We start from the raw sequence: 18,833 nt of genomic DNA, 5'->3' as shown, positions 1-18,833 counted from the left end.
GGTTGAGCATCGATCTATGAACTAGGAGGTAATATCGGGTCTAGTAATAAGTAATGTCGTTTTTAAACATTCGTTTAAAATCTTGCTTGGCGTTGACTTGTATTGACATAACCTTCAAACACGTGGTATGTTCAGAACGTGTGAAGTGCAATTAACTAGTTTTGCTTGAAAAAGTTTGTGTTTGGTTTGGTTTTTGTTGCAAAACTAGGGCTAAGAAGATGGCGGATGAAGAGCATATTCGGCACTGCATGCTTTACGAGTTCCAATTAGGAAGAAAAGCAAGTGAGGCTGCAAAAAACATCTGTAGTGCTCTTGGTCAAGATGCAGTTAGCGCCAGAAAATGCCAGCCGTTGGTTTGAGAAATTTCTCGAGGGAAATTTTTCGTTAGATGACAAGAGTGGTCGAGGCTGTGTGTCCAATTTTGATCAAGAAGCTCTTCAAGCTCTTTTGGTGCAAAATCCTCAAATTACCCAACAAGAGCTTGCGACAACTTTAAATTGTTCACAAAAAACAATTTCCAATCAATTGCGTGCACTTGGCAAAGTCCAAAAGTTTGGAAAATGGGTTCCTCATGAGTTGACCGACAACAACCGTAATCAAAGAGTCACAATTTGCAGTTCGCTCCTCTCTCGTCAAAACCGTTTGCCGTTTTTAGAGCAAATTGTTACCGGAGATGAAGAATGGGTGCTGTATGTTAATTTGAAAAGGCGGCCTCAATGGTTGGACAAAAATGAGGCTCCGCAGCCCACACCAAAACCTGACTTGCATGCGAAAAAAGTGATGTTGTGTGTTTGGTGGAATTTTAAAGGAATTCTTCATTATGAACTTTTACCATCTAACCAAACCATTACAAGTGCAGTGTATAGTGCCCAATTGAAAAGGTTAGCCCAAGCTTTAAGAGAAAAAGAACCCGCGCTGATTAATCGGAAGGGCGTAATTCTTCACCACGATAACGCACGACCGCATACTGCAAGAATCACTGCTGAAAAACTGTGCCAGTTGGAATGGGAAGTTCTCCCTCAACCTGCATATTCTCCTGATATTGCCCCTTCCGATTACCATTTGTTTCGTTCTTTGCAAAACTTTCTTCTTGGAAAAAAATTTAATAATGAAGAATGCCTCAAAAATGCATTGACCGAATTTTTTGCATCAAAATCACAAGAATTTTACAACAGAGGGATTAAAATGCTTCCTGAGCGTTGGGCACAAGTAGTAGAAAACAACGGCAACTATATTGTTGATTAAATTTTGTTGTATTGTTTAAATAAATTCGATTTTAAAAAAAAAGGGTATTAGAAAACGACATTAATTATTACTAGACCTAATAGTTCGATTCCAGGTTGGGACACATGCCTGTGTTGTGGGCTTGATAACCAGTGGGTGGCATGCAGGAGATAGCTTAGCTCATCGATGATTCTCTCATCATTGATGTTTCTCCCCCTTCCTCTCTGAAATCAATAAACATATATTTTTTAAAAAGTATTACTGAATCTGTAAATGTAAAAATAATTAAACAGTTAATAAATCTTTTTCAAAAGTGAGCTTGCTAGTAGGAATTTGCAGTTGCCTTTTATACTATCCTCCACTGACCCTGATATACTGCTCCCCCGATTTTATTTTTAGAAATCAATAGCAGAGACCGGTTTGGCTCAGTGGATAGAGCATTTGCTTGTGGACTGAAAGGTCCCAGGTTCGATTCCAATCAAGGGCATGTACCTTGTTTGCGGGCACATCCCCAGTAGGGGGTGTGCAGGAGGCAGCTGATGGATGTTTCTCTCTCATTGATGTTTCTAACTCTCTATCCCTCTCTCTTCCTCTCTGTAAAAAAAAAAAAAAAATCAATAAAATACATTTTTTAAAAGAAATCAATAGGTACAAAATTGAAAGTCATCAAAAACACACAAGACACCAGGTTGGATAAGGTTGTGCTTTATTACATGCATAATTACAAATCTGTGCTAAGTGGAAATGTATAAAGCAATGGCAACCTGGGTTTAAGCCACACAGAGAAAGGACTAGACAATCCCATTAACCCTTCTGCCAATGCCCATTCCATTGCCTTTAACATGATTATTTCCATTTCATACAATTTGCATAGCACTTACTCATCAAAGTACTTTCCATTCATTGTCTCAATTTATCCTCACAACAACCCTGTGAGGTAGGTAGGGCAATTAACACTATCCCCATTTTACAGATGGGAACACTGAGGCACAGAACGGTTAAGATCTCGAGGCTAGTTAGTAGAAACATAGGGAATAAATAACTCCCCAGCCCATGTCTTCCTTTTTAGACTTGCTATGCATGACCAAGGAGCAGAATGAAGTGAGCAGTGACTCACAGCTTTGGTACAGGCTGTACCTATGAACAGGGACCAACATCTCTAAAAGTTAGAATAAAGCTAAGAAAGCGTGACTATACGGATTGGCAACATTCAGATAAATAAACACTCTGAACAGTTCAGCTTCCTGTGGAAACTCAGGCTATATTAGCTTTGGTTGTAGTTGATGTCTATACACTAGCTTCAGCTAAACTTCTACCAACTCTTATGAACTAAAATGTTTAGTTAGACAGATTTTCTTTGGCTACCATAGCTGGAGCCGGTCCTATGAATGAGCTTATTACAGAGATATTCCTATAGTTGCCCATGGGCTAGAACCCTCTGATCCTCCTGGCCTCATTGGCTCACCCAAAGGGTAGTGTTTCTCCCATAGCCAGAGATGAATGGATAGAGGTAAGAGCATGATGTTGGCCTTGGTCAAATGAAGAAGAGTCACCAACATGACATCAATGTCATCCTTAAGTGATATGACCTGGGTGCTGTCTATCAGGCTCAACTCCTTTCTGGTCTGTACCTGGTTAGCAGCATAGCTTCAAAAGACAGTTGAAAAGAACAAAATATTAAGCACATCATTGTTTATCTAGAATGAAATTAATTCTTAATCATTACATAGTCCCAAAGGACCAAATATATAATAAAAACTAAATACTTGTTTAAAAAGCTATTACTAAAAAGAAGGACAACAGGAGAGAAAAGATGGATAAGGGATAAAATAAAATGGAGGAGGGAAAAGGAACACTCTTAAATGTCAATATATTTTGAGGTACACTAAGTATAATAATGAGGCTGAAGATTCCTGCCTTGATAAAACCATCTCAGGCCACTCCCTTGTCTCCATTTTGCCAGGTGGCATTTCACTTACCAAATCCTACACTGCTTCTGACTTTCAGAAGATTTGGACTAGTACATAATAATAAAGTTTATCAATGAATACTTCATATTTCTGCCTTCAGGACGCTAAAACCCTTGACACTCCCAATAAATACCATTCGCTTTTGCCCATGCAGTGGAGCAAAGTTCCATTGGCCCCATCAACTCAGAATTATCTTCTATTCTCTGTTTTCAGAATGATCCTCTCCTTTCTCCAAGGTCCACATTTGAAACAATATGCTTGTAACAACTGAGAAAGTTTTGAACTTAAGGGAGGAAGGAGAGAAAGAGAGAGACAGAGTCAGGGGGAGAGGATGGGATAAAAGGAAGAGAGAGAGGCAAAGATCACTTTTTGAAATCCTTATAATTTTGTAGTATCACATGCCTTTCTTTAAGCAAGGCATTCATTCAATGAGTGTGCAAACAGAAGCTGAAGACCCTTTGGCAGGAACATAGAGGTAGGAATTTATGACTGCAGGGTTGGGCTGAGTGACCCAATAAGCCCCATGCAAGAAACGCAAACTCTGCACATTGACTTCTTTCTTTCTTACCTTCCTTCCTTCCTTCCTTCCTTCCTTCCTTCCTTCCTTCCTTCCTTCCTTCCTTTCTTTCTTTCTTCCTTTCTTTCTTTCGTGATCTGGCAAAACCAGATAACACAGTGGAAAAACCAATTTTGTTCCCTACATCACTTGAAAACTTTACCCAGGATCAGATGTTATGAAATAGACCCTGGCCAGCAAATGTTTGGGGAATAACCTGAATTTTCTAACACCTGCTATTCCAAGAACGTCTCTCCTCGGAGCAAACAATTGAAATTGAAGCAGAGCAAAAGTCCTATGGTTGCCACAGGTATAGTACACGGATTTCCTATCAAATTTACACAGCTCCCTGAGCTCTGATCTGAGAAACCCTCATCTTTTTCTTTCTAATGTAAATAAGTGCATGCTGGGGAGGCTAAAAATATAGATTTAAAAATATTTTGTTATCAAAATTCAAGACAATCTCCCTAAAGCTTATCATTTAAGCAACGGCAGTAGTGGCTCCCTACCTTCAAGAGCAGATGTCTTGTCTTATGTCAGCCCTTTCCATAAAAATAGACTCACTTTAGCTAAATACTTTTGCTTGGAAGGCTTGGTCTTTGGGAGACTATTTGACCCCCCCCCCCCTTGGAGCACATGATCAAGCAGTTTATAAATGCCAAGATGTGTGGCTGGCCTTCCTTCCACCATCTTATATAAACTCATATTCTTTTCTTTCTAGGGTTTTTCCACTGCCATAACTCTCCATTCCCTCTCCAAAGGGAATCCAGGCAATCTCAAGGTTTTGTTTTTGTTTTTTAAATCAAGCTTTTAAGATATTCAGAGTACATATGTAGACATCTATATTTTTAAAGGACTCAATAGTCAACCTCCCCTTTACTTTCTAAATTCCTAATTTTTCTCAGGGTTTTTAAGAGCTCAATACTCTGTGTACTGCCATGGCAGATGCTCTCCTGCTTTCTCTGAACTGATGGATTGCATGTATTTGGCTCTGATCCAGTGCAGGTAAGTCGATTCTTCACAGTACAATGTGGTCAGTCATCAGTAAGTACTTTGGCAATATAAAACACACTGGTTGTTTCAAATTCTCTAAATTGTCTTCACAATCATTAAAAACTCAGCTTCAAAAATTGCACTCTTATGATTTTAAAAAGATACTGCAGGGTAACAAGTACACTTTCCTCCTTATCACCCAACAAAACAAACCAAGATCAAAACTCAATGGGACAGGTAATTTAAATACTTAAAACATAGAGCGACAATTATGTTCCATGATGGACTCTATTATATGCTAAGGTTTTTTTTATAACATATTTTCTTCCTCCACCCCTGAACAGGTTCTTAACATGATTGAGAATTATTTCGCAGCCTTAGACCATTACTTTATCATTCTCATGTTTAAATACAATTGAAGGCTAGCTACAGAAATTTTACTGTACTCTGTTCTTTCTGTAAAGCGTTCAGATTCAGCCTTTGGTACCAAAACAATTGAAGTGCTTTGCAGTTAAATCAGCAAGTTAATAAATAATTTATTCTGCCAGCTGGCAAATCCAAAGTATTGTCGGTGTCAGATTATACACCAGAGGATATCTGTTCTATGGACTAGTCCACCTCTGCTCCATAGCTGGGCTGAGTCAGAAGGAGGCCAGAGCCAGAAAAGAGCAAAGTATCTGAACAAACTTCTAAATACAAATGGTCTTGAGAGTGGCCCATTATTTTGTGTTTTCAGTCCCCTAATTCTTCCCTCTAATGGTATAACTAATCATCCATTAAGTGCTTGAAGTTCATTAATTTTTTTACATTAAAGATACAAAATATAGCAGACTTTTACAAATCTATACACTCTCACTCCTTTCATGACTGGATATTATTCCTTGGAAAATCCTGAAGTACTTATTGGCATTTCTTTGTAAATCCTTCCCTTGTGTCGGGCAATTTCCTTTTGTTAATACCAAACTAGACTAGTTTAAACTCATTCATTTTTAAATCACAGATCATCTTGCCTTTTGTCATTGAGGTCTATGGACATCTGACAGACCTCCCTAATTCAGCTCTGTTTGTTGGCTAAGTTGTCCAACTGCTGAATTAGCAATGTCAGAAAGAACATTTTCCTTTGCCTCAAGACAAGAAACTTTTGAGTGGTGAGGTACTGAGTTAGCAGTCTAGCAGGGAACTCCAGCTGCAATTAGCCAACCTTTGAGCCAAACCATAGGATTTGACATATAATGCATACCATACACTATAGCTACGTCTAGCATATGAGTTACATGGATTCCTGAGAAGCTGAGGTTAATGGATGAAACTTATCAGGAGTGAGGTATCAAAGGAATATTATTCTCCGGAGGGCCAATCGGTTCTTAGCATCTAGAAAGTTTACCTTGGCACAGTGTTATCTGATTTCTTGAATTTAGTCTCTGAAGTAGCACCTTAACACTGGCTCATCTGTCTAAAATTATAAACAGAGCCTAGAAGAAACACAAAGGCAAACTTAGAAATCCCTCCATCTCGCTGCTGCACTACGAAATGCAACCAAATCTCTCATTGTCATCAAATACCAGAAAAACTACCATTTCCTGTTTTGCAAACTTTAGTTGGGCAGCTAATAAGATAAGTAATGATCCAGATAATTTACAGATAAGAACTTCGATTTCTACACAATGTACCAGGGTAGTCAGGCAAAATAGCCACATCTCATGCAAGGGAATCAGTAACATGTAAATGACAAAAGATGTAAAGTTGCTGAGTTATGACTACCATAAAATATACCCTAGAGTGTTTTTCTTTTTCATTAAAATGCTAGAGTGATATACTTAAAATAAAAATAAAAAACTTGGGACTGCTTTGATATTTTAAAGATAAAAGTAAAAATCAGCCTTGACTACCTAGTTCTGGGTAATAACAATTTCAGATTTGGGAAAGATAAGAACTAAGGGTTTAAAAAAAGCTTAGACTCTGGGATCAGCAGCTTTAAAATGAGGTATGAAGTGTTTGGGGAAGAGAGGTGGAGGGCTGGGAAGGATCTGCTGAGTGACTGCTGATTCCAGGTTAGAAGGATGGAGAGAAGGGCTGGGGAACAGACTTGTAAAATGCAAAAGGCTGAACTTTCACCCCTGGCAGTTAAGTCTCACTGCTGTGGGCATCGGTGTGGAAATTGAGGCATGGTAGCAGTGACTGGGTTATAGAACAGAGCCATGGTTGTGGGTTACCTCTGGTCCACATGCTAAAAGATTACTGAGGCTTGGTTTATAATTTAACTAGCCCTGGGAATTATTTTCGTAATAGGAATGATTAACTTGGGACTGAGGAGTGGGAAAGGGCAAAGAATTGAGGGGGAACAACTACACGTGGATAAACTGTAGAAAGTGAAACAGTGATCGGAATGATGGTGGTGGCTCTGTAATTCCACCAGGTGTCTCTAGACTGTGATGTTTTCTACTACAGTTAAGGTGGTAGGAAATTCAGACAGGCACCTTTTCAATTAGAGGCAAGCACCTTTGGTGTTACCAGGCCTTATCCACACCCTGGGGTGTTAGGATGGTTCTGCATTTCATTCAGAATTCTAAGGAGCTGCAAGGGAGTCACAACTGCCTATTCTGTTTCGGTGACTTGAATATATCTGAAAGTACCCCGAGCCTAAATTCATGTTCACAGGAACAATACTGACCTGTCCTACATACTTCACACTGGGAGGAGGCATGGGTGTCCAGTTATTTTAGTACTGGTGGTCTTTATGAAGGAATGAATGAGAACGTAGATACAGTTCAGAATCTTCCCTAGTTTACCAGTATGCAGTCTAGACTTGGTTCCCTTTATTATCCTTATATATTCCAGAAGCCTAAAGCACCATCACTCATGGAGGTGGCATCTGGGTAAGAGGATGAGCTAGAACCTCACAAAATTTAAAGTTCCTAGTCATTGACTTTGCTTAGAACTTCACTAATCATTCATCTGGAGAAATCTTTCCTCGCTACTAATAAATGCATGGCAAAGTCCTTGTCTACTAGCAAACAAATACCACCTAGAAAACTACCCTTCTTAGAGTAGACAAGGAGAAAGCTCTATAACTTATCTTTGCACACTTCAAAAGAGTACCAGGAACAAGCAAGCCATTAAAATCAACCTCTCTAAATTCACTTAGAGGAGATTAACCAAAGCAGCATTGTATTGTATTATAATCAGATATTAAAATTAACATACACATACACACACAAACTAATAATGCTAAATATTGTAACAGGAGCAAGATAACGTTTGAACTGAATTTTCACAGTCTGGAAAATGCCATTACTATTTTCCTTCTGGTTTTCTTCTCTGTAGTTGGAAAAGCAAAACTCCTTAGTTTACACTTCATCTTCCACCAATGATAGAGTCCCAAAAAAGTGACTTTTTCATGAGTTTCCTGCAGGCTATCAGTTAGGACGGTCAATATTTTTCTTGCATAGTTTTCAGTGATTGCATATTGGCTAACAGCTGTTTTAAATTAAAAAAATATCTTTAAAAAAAGAAAAATAGTTAAACCATAGCAATCTTGTTTACTCTTTCATGAAATCTTTGTAATGCAATATCACAGAAGCCTAACTGCATTTTCTCCTAAAGAGATTAACTTCCAGAAATTATTATGTAGTGCAACTGGTTAACTTGTAGGAAAGAGACAACACACTAATATAACTTCACCATCCAGATATGGGAAATGTGTTTTGGGTACCCAGTTAACAAAATATATCCACGGTCTGCAATGTCCTTTCTGTTTTGAATCCAGCACCACCCTGTGATTCTAGTTGAAGAGAATGGACTCAGGATCTTGGTTCGCCATCTGTGCTATATGCTTTAACACATCCTTCTTGGTAATGATTCCAAGCAATCGCCTAAAAGACAAAACAAAACAATAAAACAAAAAAATCTGTAGTTAAAATAACATTCTTAAAGGGGATACTTTTACTTTTCCGTCATATTTGTCAATGCTATCTCTGATAAGGGTTTAATCTCCAAATGTTACAGGGAATTCATACAACTTAACAAAAGGAAGATAAACAATCTAATAAAAAAAAATGGGCAATGGACCTAAATAGAAACTTTTCAAAAAAGGACAAATAGAAGGCCAAGAGACATATGAAAATATGCTCAAAGTCACTAATTAACCAAGCAATGCAAATTACAACAGCAATGAGGTACCATCTCACACCTGTCAGAATGGCTATCATCAACAAATCAAGGATGAGGAGAAAAAGGAACCCTTGTGCACTGCTGGTAGGAATGCAGACTGGTGTAGCCACTGTGGAAAACAGTATGGCGTTTCCTCAAAAAATTAAAAATGGAACTTCCATTTGACCCAGTAATATTACTTCTAGGAATATATCCCAATAAGTCAAAAACACTAATCAGAAAAGATATATGTACCCCTATGTTCATAGCAGCACAATTTATAATAGCTAAAATTTAAAAACAGCCTAAGAGCTCACAGCAGATGAGTGGATTTAAAAACTATGGTACATCTACACAATGGAATACTACGCTGCAGTAAAAAAAAGAAGTAACTTTTACCATTTGCAACAGCATGAATGGACCTGGAGAACATTATGCTAGTCAGATAAAGATAAATATCACATGATCTCACTAATTTGTAGAATATAATTAACAACATAAACTGGTGAACAAAAATAGATCCAGAGACAAAGAAACACCAAACAGAGTGTCCAAACTCAGAGGGAAGGTAGGGGAGGGTGAGGAGGAGGTAAGAGATCAACTAGAGGACTTGTATGAATGCATACTAGCATAACCAATGGACACTGACACTGGGGTGGTGGGGGAGGGTTGTACTGGGAGGTGAGAGTGGCTGGGGAAGGGTTGATGGTGGGGGAGAGGAGACATATGTAATACTTTAAACAATAAAAAAAGGGGGAAAAAGAAATATCCCAGAAAGAAAGAGCCTTGGCCTTAGGAGTCAGAAGATTTATGTTTAAAGCCTACCTGTACTACACACTGAGTGACCAGATTATTATGATCTCTGAATGCATAATAATCTGGACACTCAGCATATATATATATTTTAGTGGCTCAGTGCATGAATTCGTGCATGGATGGGGTCCAGCCAGCCTGGCCAGGGGGAGGGAACATGGGTGGTTGGCCGGCCTGCCAGCTGATCGAACTCCTGATTGAGGGGACAATTTGCATATTAGCCTTTTATAATAAAGAGATTATTATGCATTCAGAGATCATAATAATCTAGCCACTCAGTGTATATTAACTGGGAGTGCTAGTATAAATCTTCCAACCTCATTGAAACTTGGTTTTCTCATCCTCATATTAGAAAAACAAAGGTATTGTAAGGACCAAATAGTATACATATACTGTTTAATACCATTATAATTTCATAAGAACACAGCTACTTCTTTTGTGGGGAGGAACCGACTTATATATAATATGCAACATGCTGTTCACACGTCTCAAACCCACTTTCTTCCTCAAACTCCTCTAATATAAATTATGACAATAAAAGAAACACAGCCATCTTCATTTCAGAGCTTCTGAAAGGCCCATAAGTCCAACTAATGTTCGTGTAAATTACGTTCTTTCTCTCTACAGTCTTTCTCCCACAATCCAATTCGCCTTCACCAAAGAGCTCTCACCCATTGTGTGTAACCAGGCATTGTCGCAGTCCCAGCTTGCGGAAGATATCCACAACGATCTCCATGGGGGTAAGGTCAGTCACAGTGAAGGGGCTGAGATCCAGGATATTCCGAAGCTTTAGAGTAGGTGGAGTGTATGGTGGCATTGGAGGAGAATGCTCAGTGAAATAAATGATGGACGTGCTCACAACTCCATCCTGTTTTTTACGAGCATTTTCTATTTGAAAAATAGAGAGAAGATGTTGAAAATTAAACTGCTATTTCTGGCTTCTAACTAGTTAGTCCCCTCTTCCCTCCATCTTCCCCCATTTTCTGAATATTTATTTATTTCCACAGTGAATCCTATTATCCCTTTTCTGGAATCCTTACCAATTGAAATAATGAGATCTCTTCGGAGGACAAAACCCACAAGCCTTTGGGACTCCCGGGACACCACTACTGGGAAGCCACTATAAGTGGTTTCGCTGATTATGGTCTCTACGTCTTCCACAGTCATGCTGTCCTGAGTAAGGACAGTCAACAAAGGATCATTTCTTCGGGGCTTCATCACATCCATTGCCAGGGTCTTATGAGCAAACTCTTCTTTAGCTTCAAGAAAGGGGTATCCATTGAGACGAATGTGGGCATCATAGATGCCTTCCCGCCCAAGAGCATCTGCCACCCATTTGCTTGTCATTGCCGCAGCCATCAGAGGCACAATGTACTCCAAGCCACCAGTTAGTTCAAACATTATGACAACAAGAGAAACAGTCATCCGAGTCACTCCACCTGCAAAGAAATAGGCACAGGCTATTGAAGGTGGGAAGAGTATAGGATTCATCACAATTATTGAACTGCTACAGGCCCCACTCAGGAAAAGCCGACTTAACAGAAACACTGCTAAAAGGATGTCTCACTCACAACTGCTGACCCCAGCAATGCATTAAAGGAAGTTTACAATGGAAATGAATTAAGAGTTCTCAAAATAAAATCTACAAAAATATGAGATGCGTTCTTGATTCTTCTTTTTGTTTTATCTCTTGTGCTCCCCCCATTATAAAATAGCTGTGGAAGACATCCATAATCTGTGTAACACTACACAGGCCAGAGGTTCTCTGCAATCTGCAGGCCCACTGTGGAAAATTTAGAAAATAAAAAAAACAAATATATCATTATCTACTAGTATAAGTTCACTGCCCAGAAATAAGTAGAGTAAAAAATTTGAATGACTTTTTCAAATTGTTTACTATGCCAAAATATGTTTTCCATGAGTAAACTCATACTACATGTTTAATTCCCTACATGTTCTCCCCCACCCCCACTTTATGTTGGGAGCATTTTGTATGTTATTACAAATTTACTTAACACTGTATTTAAATATGTTAAATATCAACATCAACACTCAATGGTTTCACAGTATAACATTACATAAATACATCATAATTTATTTAATCAGTCCCTTACTGTGTATATTTAGGTTGATTCCAACTTTTTGCTATTATAAATAATATCTTATGAACATTCTTGTGCAGATATATTTATATAAATTTCTGATCATTTCCCAGTATGATGGATTTGAAAGTAGAATTACTCTTAAAGAGGAGGAATGTAGATATATGGTAAAGAATGTTTTCTTTTTTAAGTATTTAACAATTATTTAATAAAAGAGTATGCTATCCTAGACAATAGACAATTTGTAATATTATACAAATGTTGCCAACAGAAAGTGGGGGAGGGGGAACATGTGAGGAATGAAACATATAATCTGAGCAGTCAAAGAACTACTCTCTGGGGAAAAACATTTAACATAAAATCTGAAGGCGAGCCGAAACCGGTTTAGCTCAATGGATAGAGCGTCGGCTTGGGGACTGAAGGGACCTGGGTTCGATTCCGGTCAAGGGCATGTACCTTGGTTGCGGGCACATCCCCAGTATGGGGTGTGCAAGAGGCAGCTGATCGATGACTCTCTCTCATCGATGTTTCTAACTCTCTATCTCTCTCCCTTCCTCTCTGTACAAAATCAATAAAATATATATTTTTTAAAAATCTGAAGGCTGAAAGGAATCAACTATGCTAGAGCTGAGGAAGGAGCATTCATAGAAGGAGCAGCAAGTACAAAGATAGGACGGAGGAATAGGCTTGACATATCTGAAAAAATTGAGGGCGGAATGGGGGAAAAAAAACACAAAGTACTTTGGACAATCAATAATGCTTTCTTAAAGAACTTGAAAAAATGGCAAACCCAACAGAAAATGGTCACTTAAAAAAATCTGCAGTCAATTGTATTTAATATCACTCTTCTTTTTTATGTCACCTGGGTAGCAACTTTGAAATCAATGCAAACACTACTCACCTAAACAGGCTGCAGCCCCAACCATTGCATAAAGGCCAGGAGTAATACAATCAGCTCCTTGGCTACACCAGCTATTGAAGATGGCCCAGTCATGGTGGTAATAAGCCATTTGTTCCATTCCTACTCCTAAAAGTCGACCTGCTATAGCACCAACAGCCATGCTAGGGATAAAGAGACCAGAAGGGATCTACAAAGAGAAAGTAATAGATGGTTAGTAAGAAATAATGTCATTGCCTGGTATATGTAAGGTCTAGAGGATTGACCCTCTGAGAAGCAAACAGGCCAATGACAATGTAACTATATACTATGCTAGTAAGTGGCTATAAAGATTTGTGTAAACTACAGAGACTAAGGGTTCTCTGGGATGTGCAGGCAAGTACGACTGCAAAGAATCTTACCCTGATTCGGGGTCCATCAGGCTAGAGCCTGAACTCTCCAGACCAACAAAGAACTGGAGGCAGAAATTAAGCCTTTCCCAAAGAAAAAGGAAAATAGATGGAATTTCTCATATATGAAGACATTTTCCCCCAAAACAATTATCCTTTATTGGCTATCTACTATGTTCTATTCTGAATGCTCTAAAGATAAGATTTCAGGAGGTAGGCCAAATCACAAAGAACCTAAGATTCAGAGAGATTAACTAACTTAGCCAAGTCCAAGATTTAGTAAATACTGGTGATGGGGTTTAAATACAATGCTTTGGGGGGGGGCGGCGGGGAGGGCATATATGAGATAGGGGGGGCAATGGAAAGATATGTACACATATAATACCTTAATAAAAAAATAAATTAAATTAAATTAAAATAAATGCAATGCTCATACCCACTCTTATGTACTGAATCTTAACCAATTGCTCACACAAAAAGAACGGTACATGAGGTTTCAGTTTATTTGTGACAATACAAAGAAAGAATAACTGACTAATTATTTTCAATCAGGTAGTGATTGTAGTTGCCTGACTATCCAGAAAAGGAACCCTCATCTGTCTCCCCACTCTTTTTCTTTTTCTCCTATGATATTATTTCTCCTATGAATTCTCAATTTTCTGAGCTAAGAAAGGGACATGATAACAAAGATGATCAAAACAGCAGATTATTTTTAAATAGCTTGTGTTTGATTTTTGGAATGCATTTGAATCAAGGAAGGTCTGGTGGCCTTGAAAAATTACTTTAAATTAAAAAAAAATAAAGCAAGAGGTGAAAATTACTGGAGAAGCACTGCGAAACTTTTCAGGGTGTTGAGGAGGATGGACGATTTGATCTCAGAGATTTCAGTACTGTCTAAACTAAATTGCTGTCCCTAATTCCCTGGTTTGAATCTCTACTTCTCTAGAGAATAGAAGGCAATAACTTGGTAGTGGGGTGCTAAAGAAAAGGCACAAATTAAAAACAGGAAGGAGGAGGAAAATACGTTAACAAATTTTCTTTTCTGGTTTCTTCTAAAACATGGAAAGAATAATGGGTACTAAAAGTAAAACTTGATGTCTTGATGCCTCATTTTTTGACAGTTTATATATTAACTGAGGATCAACTGTGAAGTACTTGATAATTGAACATTGATACCAAATGTAAAAAATGCATTTACATAGTCCAGCCAGTGTTGCTAAGTGGTTGGACATCAACCTATGAACCAGGAGGTCATGGTTTGAATCCTGGTCAGTTAGGCACAGGTCTGGGTTGCAGGCTTGGCACCTAGTGTAGGGCATGCAGGAGGCAGCCAATCAATGATTCTCTCTTATCATTGATGTTTCTATCTCCCTCTCTGAAATCAATAAAAAGATTTTTAAAATATATTTACATATATATTGGGCTAAACTACATGAAATTGCTATTTTAGTGGTCAAAATGGTTGAATATTGGCAACTTCATTTGGCTCAACCTAATATTTTGTTTTATCAGTAAACTCTAAAACCACCCTATTAAGAACCAATACTATAATGAATAGATATCATTTTAATATACAATGCATAGAAATAAATACCCCACTATCTTTTCTGAGTGACAAAATATTTTTTAACTAAAAAGAAGACAACATTTCTACTTAAAATCTCAACACTGAGGTTTGTATTTGGTCTAAAACTAGGCTTGGATCATTTTAGATAGAGGTACAACTGTCTAAGAAGTTATGAGGGCATATGGAGGTGAAAAGGGCTTTTGGGATTGAGTAATAACGTTGGGTGAAGTTGGAAGTGCCACATGAGCTATGATGATTGTGTGGTATCTTGGCTTTGCCCTCCAAACCCACAGCCACACATATACCCACTGAGTACCAAAAGAATCTCCTCACCTTCATGCCAAAGGTGAATATAGTAATGACAATTTTCAATATGAGTGCCAAGGCCAGCTGCCACATGGCACTGTAGACTCCCGCACCAGCAGGTCTGTCAGGCAGGTCACCACCCTTGCTTGAGTTGAAATGGTTCTCATAATCACAGAGCTTAGAAGAGTCCAGAAGGCCACAGTCATTAAATAGTTCAGAAATTAGCTCACTTGTGCTCATTCGGGTATATTCATTGGGGAAAGCCAGGATGGCAGTGATGGCTGTCACAACAAGTACCTCGATGACAGGATACTTGCCCAATTGGGTTGTCTTACGCTTCCGACACCAGGCAATGTTTGTGCGGATAAATAAAGCTCCCCACAGACCACCAAATATGCCCAGCAGAATGAATGGCACAAGCTCAAAGAGATGCCACGGGGTGTGAAACTCCACGTAAAATAGAACCAGACGGCTGTTCCCAAATGGATTGATGGACCGTAGGGTAAATGCTGCCACCAAGGCAGCAAAGAATGAACGCCACAGTGTTTTGAGGGGAAAATAGTAGCTGACCTATAAGAGAGAAGGGGGAAAGGCAAACTCAGTCAATATGTAGAAACTGTTTTGGGTAAAACGTTGATGCTGTAGGAATTAAGACCTGAGAATGAGCCCTAACTGGTTTGGCTCAGAGGATAGAGCGTTGGCCTGTGGACTGAAGGGTCCCAGATTCGATTCCAGTCAAGGGCATGTACCTGGGTTGCAGGCATATCCCCAGTGGGGGGTGTGCAGGAGGCAGCTGATGGATGTTTCTCTCTCATCGATGTTTCTTTTTTCTTTTCTTTTTTAAAATATATTTTATTGATTTTTGTACAGAGAGGAAAGGAGAGAGAGAGTTAGAAACATCGATGAGAGAGAGTCATCGATCAGCTGCCTCTTGCACACCCCCTACTGGGGATATGCCCGCAACCAAGGTACATGCCCTTGACCGGAATCGAACCCGGGGCCCTTCAGTCCCCAAGCCGACGCTCTATCCATTGAGCCAAACCGGTCCCGGCTCTCATTGATGTTTCTAACTCTATCCCTCTTCCTTCCTCTCTGTAAAAAATCAATAAAAATATATTTTTTAAAAAAGACCTGAGAATAAAAACTGCCCAGAGATCTCTGGTCACATGATAAAGTACTGACTTATGCAAAGCACTTTGGGACTACCATGTACATAGATACTGGCCGGGATTCCCAACACAAAAGTATGCATATGTGCTACAAATAGTTAAAAGTATTACCTCTTCAAGGCTGAATAATACTCCTCCAATAGGTGCCCCAAAGGCGACAGACACGCCAGCTGCTGCTGCAGCTGACAAGACCTACAACCCAAAAATCAAAATTAACAATAGAATAATGCCACTTTCCTACCATCAATCAGTTTTAAAAGGAGTAAAGGAGTGTTAGTGGCTACTAAACATTTTTTTAAGTTACATGCTCCAAGCAGTTTATAAAAAAATGAAGTTCAATTTATATTTTAAGAGCAAACATTGTATTTGGATTTTGAACACATATTTCACATGCTGGAATAAATAGAGGTCTTTCATTTGAAATTAATTTAGGTATGCTTTATTCCAAATTATGCACCCATCTTCAGTACACACAATTCCAAAACTGAATTTGAGATTTTTTAAGAATAAAATGGTTCTTGGCAAAATAAGTACCCCATATTTTCCGGCGTATAAGACGATTTTTGAAACGAAAAAAAGTCAACCGAAAATCGGGGGCAAAAGACAAAAATTGCCCAAAAATTACCTGCAGATCTTGACGGCAAAGTAAGTCTTTTCTTTGAAGTGGAGGGTAGTCTTATACAGTGAATATAGTCCTAAACCTATGTTTTAACTGTAAAATTTGGGGAGTCGTCTTATACACCAGAAAATACGGCAGATTTCTCTGGGAGTATAGGATGGCCAAGGGAAATCAGGGGAGGAAAGAGTGAACTCTCCGGTGCTGGCTGGGGAGGACTGAGAAATTTATAGCTATAATGGTTTTCATCTGAGAAGAATGACAGTCAACATGGAACTTGAGAAAGGGGATTTTAGTGACTGGGATGAATTATGTGGGAGAAAAATCGAGGTGGCTTGTTTGCTATAATTTTATGTTGTAGAGTGGAGTTTATCTATGCCCTTACTTTTCAAATCTTTATTTTATTTAACCATCTGCCCACTTTGACCAGGCCCTGGGATACAAAAGGATTGCTGCCAATCAACAGAGGGGAAAAACATGGAAAGTCTAAATAAACACTAAGAAGTCAACTAAAACTTTAAATATTCCTGAGTCTAGTTAGAGAAATACACGACATGTGTTCAGAGAAACAGCCAAATAAGTACTCCCCTCATATTTTATAAAAAATTATTTGAACAAAAATTTTTAATTTTATGGAATGAAAGTAATTAGCAGTCTACAGTTTCAAAGTCACCTCTACCTCTGCAAAACTAGCAACGATCAACATTTCACTTTTGTCAAAGTTGAAAAAACACTTTGACATATACAACAACTTCACCAACTTACTACCACCTTTATATCCCTTTACTGTTCAGATATGTCTCTCTCTAGCCTTGCTCTCCTGCCAGGAACTTTTCCCCCTTGAACTCTCAAAATGTATTCCATGTTTAAAATTTCAACACATTTGAGTTTCCATCTAGGTCTCATTTTTTTTCTTTGTTTTCAAAATAAATCACTAGGTTCCAATTTTATGAGAATACCTTTATAATACAATGGCCCTGGTCTTGACCCATTCCATATGTGATTTCTTTGTAATTCAAGGAAAATTGAGCAAGAGCCATTATTTTCTTAAATCTCTAATTATAACAGGGAAAAAGTAAACAATGACTTAGAACACTTCTTTAATAAATGTTCTTCCTCCTCAAAATGCTAAAACATGTTAACTCCTACAGAGATGCTGTGGTGGAACTTATTTAGTGGGGTTGAGACAGAAGAGAGGGAGATCCAAGACACAGAGCTGAATTCCATTTGGTGTTAGGTAGAAATAAAACATGAAGAGGCTGACATCTGAAACAAATGCTAAGTGTGTGTTCTTTCATAGGAATAGACAACTTCTTTTTAAAAATCTTCTATTGTTTTTTTAAACTTAATTTATAATAGAAACCGCACACAATTGTATAGAATTATATATAATAAAAAGTTTAAGTCCTTACTTCATCTTTACTGTCACCTCACTTCCCATTCACCAGAAGATATTTTTTAACAATTTGAGGTAAAACCACTTTCCAGACATTTTCATTCTAGGTGCATATACCTTTTAAAAACATTAATTGGCTCAGTGGTTAAGCATCAACCTATGAATCAGGAAGTCTCGGTTTGATTCCCAGTGTGGGACATGCAGGAGGCAGCCAATTAATGTTTCTCTTTTGTCATTGATGTTTTTATCTTTCTCTCCCTCTCCCTTCTCTGAAATCAATAAAAAAATATATTTTAAAATAAATAATAATAAAAATTAAAACACTAATTAAATTATACTACATCTCTGGTCATACTTTCATGTCAGCATATAAAGGGCTATCTCGGCCTTTTTAAAAGTTGCAGTTTTCTATAGTATGGACATAAGATTGTTCAGTGAGTCCCCTGTTGTGCACATTGTGATAATTTCAGTTTTTCACTATGTTGATAAATGCTGCATTGACTATCCCCAAACATCTTTGAGCACACACATGCTTGCAAATTCCTAGAAGTGGAACTTCTAGGTCAAAAGGCATTTGAATCAACATTGGTAGAATCCCCAAATTTTCATCCCTAAGAATTACCATTTATGTTCTCACCCAAAACAAACAAACAAACAAAAACAAAAACAAAGAGAGAGATTATTA

The 18,833-nt window shown here is 38.2% G+C and overlaps 1 protein-coding gene across 4 annotated transcripts in view; it reads right to left on the bottom strand.

Moving 5' to 3' along the window:
* Positions 1-1,913: 1,913 nt before the first annotated feature.
* The window catches only part of CLCN5 (chloride voltage-gated channel 5), a 144,843-nt gene continuing 127,923 nt past the window's right edge, over positions 1,914-18,833 (bottom strand). For all 4 annotated transcript variants that reach the window (XM_084870961.1, XM_084870962.1, XM_084870960.1 and 1 more), the window contains 6 exons: positions 16,248-16,328; positions 14,995-15,537; positions 12,709-12,895; positions 10,746-11,144; positions 10,377-10,593; positions 1,914-8,615 (listed from right to left, as the gene is read on the bottom strand). In XM_084870961.1, the coding sequence (XP_084727087.1) occupies positions 8,525-8,615; positions 10,377-10,593; positions 10,746-11,144; positions 12,709-12,895; positions 14,995-15,537; positions 16,248-16,328 (1,518 nt within the window). In that variant the 3' untranslated portion in view covers positions 1,914-8,524. The remainder of the gene's footprint in view (positions 8,616-10,376; positions 10,594-10,745; positions 11,145-12,708; positions 12,896-14,994; positions 15,538-16,247; positions 16,329-18,833) is intronic.

The sequence above is a fragment of the Pipistrellus hanaki genome (genome assembly GCF_964339955.1).
Source record: "Pipistrellus hanaki genome assembly, chromosome: X".
Classification (NCBI taxonomy): domain Eukaryota; kingdom Metazoa; phylum Chordata; class Mammalia; order Chiroptera; family Vespertilionidae; genus Pipistrellus; species Pipistrellus hanaki.
This window is presented reverse-complemented; position numbering and strand designations above follow the sequence as displayed.